Source organism: Rutidosis leptorrhynchoides, chromosome 9 (genome assembly GCF_046630445.1).
Source record: "Rutidosis leptorrhynchoides isolate AG116_Rl617_1_P2 chromosome 9, CSIRO_AGI_Rlap_v1, whole genome shotgun sequence".
Taxonomy (NCBI): Eukaryota; Viridiplantae; Streptophyta; class Magnoliopsida; order Asterales; family Asteraceae; genus Rutidosis; species Rutidosis leptorrhynchoides.
Genome location: NC_092341.1, coordinates 103,212,912 through 103,221,746, shown reverse-complemented (window position 1 = coordinate 103,221,746; position 8,835 = coordinate 103,212,912). Strand labels below are relative to the sequence as shown.

At 33.9% G+C, this 8,835-nt stretch overlaps 1 protein-coding gene across 1 annotated transcript; it reads right to left on the bottom strand.

The window, feature by feature from the left end:
• Positions 1–4,056: 4,056 nt before the first annotated feature.
• Positions 4,057–8,614, bottom strand: LOC139866769 (QWRF motif-containing protein 2-like). Its single transcript, XM_071855058.1, has 6 exons — positions 7,017–8,614; positions 6,507–6,626; positions 6,113–6,229; positions 5,916–6,005; positions 5,512–5,619; positions 4,057–4,398 (listed from the first exon to the last, which is right to left on the bottom strand). The coding sequence occupies exons 1-6, from the start codon at positions 8,376–8,378 to the stop codon at positions 4,324–4,326; spliced, it is 1,872 nt and encodes a 623-aa protein (XP_071711159.1). The 5' UTR covers positions 8,379–8,614; the 3' UTR covers positions 4,057–4,323.
• Between the last annotated feature and the right edge of the window lie 221 nt (positions 8,615–8,835).

Sequence of the window (8,835 nt, the reverse complement as noted above, 5' to 3'; positions counted from 1 at the left end):
TTAACTTAAAATTAAGCTTGAGCTCAGCTCGTTTTATAAGCTTGAGTTCGTCTTAAGTTCGACCCGCCTTATATATATATATATATATATATATATATATATATATATATATATATATATATATATATATATATATATATATATATATATATATATATATATTGGCGGATCTAGGAGTTACAGTCAGTGGTGTCACTAATTAAATATTCAAAATCTTTTTTACTAGATGGCTTTTTCAGTTAGTGATGCATCAAAAAATATTTTTATCAGGGGGCAAATTTTTTTACTACAACTTGTGATTTGATAAAATTACATAATACAATCCTAACACGGTAGTAAAATTCTCAATTCATAGGAAATAATGGTAACAAATTGAAAAAAGTAATGGTTTGATTATATACATAAATTAGTTCTCATAAAATTATTGATTACGTAACAAATTGAAAAATACTCCCTCCGTCTCATCTTGATAGTCAAGTAGTCATTTTTGAGTTGTCTCAAATTAATAGTCCACTTCTATAATTAGATAAGAATAACTAGATAGATTTCCTTTATGCCCTTAAATTTTGCATAAGACAAAAAGAAGGGTAAAAAGTAAGGAGAAACTGTAAAATAAAAACAAAATAATGTGACAGTCACTTTTCATTAAACAGTATGTTTTTTGTTCTGTGACCTATTAACATGGGACGGAAGGAGTAATAATAATCACGATATTTTAGTGTTTTCTTTTTGGAGTTTATATACTTTTATGTGATATAATATACGTATTTTAAAGTTTAATATTAAATACCGAGTATTAATAGTGCTGTACTGGTGTTTCCATAATATACGGGCTCTATATATGTAAAAGTAGAATTAAATCAATGAAATTATTAGTAAGTTTAAGAGTCAATGAGTAATATCAAAGTAATTTAAGGGGGTTTTAGTAAAACAAGATAACTCAAAAGTAAGGTACGTTTTTTTGACAGATGTGGACCACAACCCAAGTATCCAACCTTCTTTTCTATTCATCTTCTTCACTGATCTTCTTCACCTCACCTCCATGAAAGCATGAAACTCCCTTATACAAAATAAATTTTTTTGTTATTTTAACTTGGAGCTAGATCCGTCCCTGATTTCAATGGTGTCACTAAAAAAATTAACACTATCCACTAATATCATTAGTTAAAAACCTAATTTTCCCCCCTCTAGATTGTGTATTTCAGTGGTGTCCTGTGCAACCACTGAATACACTATAGGTCCGCCCCTGTATATATAGGGCAAAAATCAAGCGCTAAGTGATATTTGGTGGGATAAGGGGATAAGTGATTTTGTGATTTTTATATTTTTAGTTCTACAGCTCCGGTTTAAAAAAAAAAATTGTTGGTATCTATTTTCATTGTGTAGATTCAAAATATATATATATATATATATATATATATATATATATATATATATATATATATATATATATATATATATATATATATATATATTTTTTAACTGGATCGTTAAGATGCATCTAATGCATGTTATCCGCTGTTTGATGCATGTTAACTGCTTTTCATGCATCAGATGCATCTTAACAAAAAACAAAGAAAAAATAACTTTTTATTAAAAAAAACAGTGTTTAGAGTTTAGTAATTAGGGTTTAGAAATTATGGTTTAGGGTTTAGAAATTAGGGTTTTGGGTTTAGAAATTAGGGTTTTAGAACGAATTTTTAATACGAACGGTTAGAGTTTAGGGTTTAGGGGTTAGGGTTTAGAGTTTAGGGTTGAGGGTTTACGGAGTAAACCCGAAAACCCTTTTACGGAGTTATCCCGAAAATCCTAAACCCTAACCCCTAAACCCTAAACTCTAAATCGAGCTAAATCCTAAAAAAAAAACTCAAAACACGTTAACATACATCACATGCATTTTAAGCTCCTGTTAAAAAAAAAATAATTATGAATCTACACAATGTCAGTTAATCACGAATTTTTTTTTTTTAAATTGGAGTTCTAATGTAAAAGATATAAAATCTCATTTACTTATCCCTTATCTCTTGATCTCCCCATATATATATATATATATATATATATATATATATATATATATATATATATATATATTATAATTATATTACAAATTTACAATTTACAATAATTATTATTGTGCATATATAAAAAAACTCGTTTTGATTAGTGAACTCATTTGCTAAATTATCATTCAAAAAATCTTAATATCAGGCTCGAACTTATTTAAGTTCAACTAGAATCTTGCTTGAATAGCTCGACTCGTTTACAACTATAGAAATACCAAAAACTAAAAGACACAATGATTACTTGGAATTTGTTATACTCAGAACTTGGGTTGCTCTTTTTAGTGTTAATCTTTTCCAAATTTTCCTATAAACAGTGAACCCTCGAAAAGCCTGTAATTTTATTTAAATTAAGATTTTTTTTTGGTTTCTGATGCACATGTTTCGATTTGATTTCGCTTTGCATCAAAGTTCATGAAATATGAGGCGAGTAACAAATACGGAGTAGTACCATAATTAAGTTTGTGAATTTTGACTTCAAAGTTTTAAGTTAACGATAATAGAAAAATAAACAGAGCTATAATGGAAATTATATACGGAGTATATTTTTTTTCATGCGTCTAAACGTCAGTTGAGAAAAGGTGATCCTTTAAGCTCTTTTCTCTTTATCATCGTGATGCTCCACTTCACCTGGCGATGAAGTAAGCGAGGGAGACAAACCGGTAAAATGTATAAATCCGTGCGATTCGCATTTTATTATCGCACACCTTGTTTACGCAGAAGACGTAATCATTATGTCGAATGGAACAAAGAATGCCTTGATAACATCATCCGAGTGTTAGAACATATTTTATCTAGTTTTGGACCTCATATTAAATGCGAGAAAGTCCCATATATTTGACATTAGGGGTTACTTCTGATGAGTTAGAAAAGAGAGCTTCTGATTTTGGATGCAAAAGTGGTTCTTTACCCATAAAGGCCATCCATGGTACTGTTTTTGACAAAACATACGTGAACAGAGTATGGTCCAACATTGTAAATCTGTGCATCAAATTAAAGAATCAAGGTCTTATAGCAAATTACGGGAAATGGACTTTATCCGGTGATGGGATCTTTTCTGTAAGTTTCGCGAGGGTTCATTTAGATTGGTTAAAGTTGTCGTCCATAGCTTATGCCACCAAGTGGAAGAGATTTTTACCGGGCAAGTCAACGTTTTCTAATGATGGTTCACCCTTGACAAGCTCCCTCATCATCTCTGAGAGATCAATGAGTGGTTTGCGCTTCGCGCCCCAACCCCCTTAACTAATAATGCTTAGATAGCTACAACTGAATATGTAAGCGGCGTAGGTCAGGATGGACGAGAAAAGCGGGGATTTAGAAACCACACATTTTTCTAGATCATCATAGGGTACTTTAACATGTCCGCTTAAAGGAAGGTATTTATTGAAAAAGGGGCGGGATCTAGAGTCTATTCTCTGTCCAGTCTGTAATAGAGGGTAGAGGACTCTGAACATATCTTTTTAGTGTTCAAACAATAAAGAAGTGAAGAAACTGATTCTTATGGATGGATCTCCTAGTCATCCAGTTTTCGCCATGGACAGAGGTTCTTAGTTTGATAAATGATGGCAACAGGTTAACAAAAGCAAAGACGATATCGTTTTCTATCATCGTGGTCATTTATGAATGTTACATTGATTTAGGAATTGTTCGTTGCACGACGACAAGTCCATAAAGAAAAGTAACATTTTTTATTATTATTATGTTAAATTATTAAATTATATCGTTTTCGTGTCTTAGATATAGAGGTAAGTTTATATCTAATTGGAACACTTGCCTTTGAAGGAATTTGCAATTCCACTTTTAGCTCATTGCTAATGAGTTTTCGTTGATTATACTTTTAGCACTAAAAAGTACTTTCACTCGTATTTTAAAGCGTAAAATTAAGTGGAATTGAGTATTTTAAAAATCAAATAAACCTAACTAGAAAAGTTAATGAAATGGAGAATGAGAGAGAAACTTTTGAATAAGTACATATATTTTCTATACTAATCAGAAAACCATGGGTATACCGATACGTACCTGGAAGGTGAATAATAATGACCTAACGATCTCCTGCTCTACTCATATACACGACATCACACAGCCGTATTCCACGTCATCAATAACGTAAATGTAATGGCAATCTTTCACAAAAAAAACAGATGAAAATAACAAAAAACAATTGACACTCGCCAAGAATTCAGTCAGCACCGCGATGACGGAGGCAAAAGTTGGAGTTTCCAGTATGATGTTAGCAATTTTGCAGTAAGAAGTGATATCAGCTTTACAGTTCGGTTATGGTGGTTAGAGGTAGGCGTTGAAGTTGTAATATGTGGGCCCTCAAGCTGCACTCCTGTACCTGTTTTCATTCAAATTCTTACTACTTAGTTTATATAAACATGTGGAGTAATAGTAGTAGTTAACTGTATATTAAAGGCTACAGTTGTAATATTTACGCTATCAGGTGTTCTTAAGACTATGGTTACAAATAACATTTTGGTACACTTGAAGATCTCAAATTATCATTGTACAAAAAGCAATTTTTTTAATTCTTCAACACTTCCTTACCAATGTAATTTTCCCCTTTTTACTACAACAAAACATCTCACAGCATATACACTGTATGTTTTAAGATTTATATCAGCATTTAATATTCATAAATTCAATCTAACGCTTACCATTTTTAGGTGCGGATTAATTACAATTTCTGTAATTTAGGAAATTTTGGTTCAACAAATGTAGCTTAATGTGTGCCATAGGTGCACACATTAGTAAAACCCATTGAGTCAGTCCATACTAAACTAACTTTTGGAAGAAATCTTTTTCCCCAAGTGAAGTCTAATTTTGAGACAGGTGGAGTAACTTTGATTAGAAGTTGAAAAAAAGTAAAGTGCAAATTGACTAGATTTCACAAAACTATTTCTAAAATGTAAATGTACAACTTTAAATTAAAAAAAAAAAAAAAAAAAAAAAAAAAAGGTTGATGATACTAAACAAACATTAGTAGCATAAAGCAATTATTATTTGTGTTTATAGGTAAAAAAAAATATTTGAGAAATACAAAGCCAACACAAACCACATATTGCGCATTTGCGCAACGTTTGACATTTTCTGAGTGAGTAATGATCAACAGAAAAAAAAATACTTAAAAGAGACTGACAATAAGGTAAGCGCAAGTTCTTTAGTTCTATTTCACCTTTTTGAAACAACTAATTTGAGGTGTATACATCGGTGAGTGTAATCACACAAGGTTGCCAACTACTTGGTCCAAATACCCTCAAAATTGACAACAACAAAAAAAAAAAAAAAAAAAAAAAAAAAAAAAAAATCACACATCGAACACGTTGGTTTTTTTGTGCTTTGTGGAATTAGAGGATAACAAAATATAAATAATTTTGATCGAACCTAAAATTTTAGTATGTAACTGTAACGAAATGTAAACTTTCCAACAAATATTTAGTTTAATGATTACCTCCAAGTGTGTCAGTATTGACAGAAGATCTTTGCACTGATCAATCGAAGAACGTTCCTTTGTTGAGGTGCTTGCAAGTTCAGATGCCAACGCATTCACATGTTCCACCTGTTAAAAAGATAAGATTTTGAAAAGAAAGAAAAAAAGGTTAATATATGCGATTAACATTAACCCCACTGCATACAAACATATGGGGATAATGGTGTTCCATGATAAAGTTATGGATCACTCAAACTAAATTATCGTAAATGAACTTAAAAAACCAACTATGCAAAATTTATGAAATCAAAATGTTGAAGAACTAAAGGCTACATGTCATCAACAATTATGATAGCAACAATTTCATACAACGCAATGAATACATGATAGAGTTAACAGAAGAGGTTGAATAAGTTTCAACTAACCTTCATTACTAAAGAGCGTATTAAGGAAGCCATTGTCTGCATCACATCAGCCGACGAAATAATAGCATCTTTCAAGCTTCGGAGATCAGCCTGTATAAGTAACAAAGTTCATCGATATCTTTAAAAGATTGGAAAATAGTGGCATAAAACCTCATATACTTGTATAATTTTATTTATAAGCATTTGGCGTATAATACCTTTGCACCATCAACAAGTGGAAGACGAAGCGTGCTGGATTCGAGAGAGACACTCGTCCCAGACAAAGAGACAATGTGCTCCCTCTCAACTTGGTCCCACACTTTCAAATACGGTATCTGCATTTTCCATATAGATACGGTCATATAAGTGTGATAAAGAAAAAATTAAACTACTTTAATGAACTGTGGTAATAAAAAACCAAAGCAACAACTTAAAGCAGAAAAAGATAAGTCAAAACAGTGAAACTTATTATGACATACATCAGGTACGTACCATTAACTATTAACACATGTCTATTACCTATTAATTTGTTCTCAATGTTATCTAGAAGTTAAAATAAATCACAGGTCTAAAATGAGAAGAAAATAACAATGCAAAAATTAACATTCTTGCCTGATTTTGGAGGACAGTGTGCAACTTCAAAGTTTGCCTCAGCTGTTGTATCTCGATTCGTTTGGATATGACAGATTCACGCATTTTTGTCGTAGTCACCCATGAATTATATAGACTTTTCTGAAACAGAATATACCATTAGACAACAATGTACAGATCTTTCTATTTTGCCCAAGGATGAAATACTTTTATGTGAGAGGTAATCATACAGGAATCCTGTTAAACTTTTGATGGTTAGGCAGTTAGTACATCTACATATGTCATACAACTGTGCAACAAGAACCATATTGAACTATGGATAAAAAATTTCACCAATAGGAAACATGTAGTTTAACAAGCCATAAGCAAATGATACATAACAAGAAAACTGTAACGATACTTATATTGGGGAGATGAGGTGTGTGCCGTCACTTAGATAGGTATCAAGATAATTACAATAGAGAAGCATACACACACTAATAACTTACATTATGCATTAAAAAAACTACATTTTTATTGTGTAGAAATTACCTGAGCGGTTGCCCTCTGAACTGACATTGCAGCCTCTGCTCTCGCATTTACAAATCGCCATTGCAGATATTTGTTGTGTAGCAACCTCAAGACATGTGCATCATCAATAGCATTATCGCCTACCTTCCTTCTCCTAGTTTCATCAGCAAAGCTAAGGATCGAAGGTATATTGCCCAAATTACTATTACACCCTATTGTATTACGTGTTCTTGTTGGACTAGCCATACCCCTTGATAGAGATAAAGCAGACGGAAACAACCCACTCTTGCTTGGGGAAGCTGGTCGAACAGCTCCTCTAACAGGAGAGGGTGACAATCCACGTGGTGATTGTGCAGGACCATTTAAATACCTATTTCCTGAAAACGGCTTACCATTTCGAGACAGAGGAGGTGAAACAGGCTCGGGCTGTACCCTCCTAAGACGATTCACAGTTTCCTGCCTATATCTAGCTGGCACTACAATTGCACGAGGTGAAGCACCTCGAATGGTACTACCAGATGAAACACTCTCAGCATCCGAAAAACTCCGATCAGAATTATTACAATCACTAACGAGTTTATCAACACTTCTATTATCCTCCAAAATTTCAGGTTTATTAGGTTTCAAATTCGTCTCAGTCATCATAGACTTCTGTAAAGCCCTAACAGCAGTTGCAGTTCCAGATCCACTCAATTTCATATTCTCATTAGTAAAATCAACACTCCTTGTCATTAAACTCCCCTGCCGTGATCTCGCCGGCCACCGTTGCTGATCGACCGTCTTAGGATTCCCTAGATTCCTAACAACAGGCGTTACTGGCCTCCTCTCCGGCGTACTATTCCTCGATCCGTAATTGTTCGGAAGTGGCCTCACTGCCTTACTAGCTGGAACCGCAAACGACTCACCTTGAAACGAAGCCGACAAACTCCTGGCCGGCGTCGATGACAGCATCTTCGCAGCCGCGGAAACGTCACCTCTCCGCGAGGTTCCAGGACGACGTCGTTCGGATGACTGCGCTCGCCTATTATTCATCGTCAACGACGGCGTAGGCGTCATCAGATTCGTTTTAGAATCCAACGGCGACGGGAACCGTCGACGCGGCGTACACAGCGAATTTAAAGACGACGTCGTAGTAGTAGATGAAAAAGAAGAGGACGATGAGGTCGACGTCATCGTAGTTGAAACAGAGGAAGAAGAAACAGTAGAAGATAGGTACCTTGAACTAACATCTCTCGCTTTCGGTCTACGTGGCAACAACAATGACGAATTTCCATTGTTATCAGGTTCAGAAGGTAGCAACGGTGCACGTTTTGGTCTCGCCGGTGACGGAGCACGTGATGCTACCTTAGGTTTTGCAGTAGAAGACATGTTTGCCACCATCATATCGCATCGTCTACAGTTATAAACCCTAGTTATTATTTTTAATAGTAAATAGTAAATATTACTAATTTCGGATCAAATTATGTTATAAATTGGAAAGCTGTGGCTGTAATCATGTAATTAATGAGTCGAATTTTTAGGTGTAACTGAATTCTGAGGTGGGAGTGATTATAGGGGGAGATGACCGTTACAGTTCACCGGCGAAAAAATATCGTGGAGGAAAAGGGTAGATTGTATACGTATGAGCGTAACTGCCCTTCTTGTTGTGCGTACTGAGCACGTGTGTATGTAAGCGCGTGGTACAAATATAAGGAAATAAGTAAATCTTTTAAGAATTTAAACATCCACCATCAAAATTGATAATCCACTATCAGTTACTTACCTCTATCTTAAATTTTTGTTTTCTCTAATTAAAAACGCACATACAATCACGGAGTAATTAGTTTAGACAAAATTACGG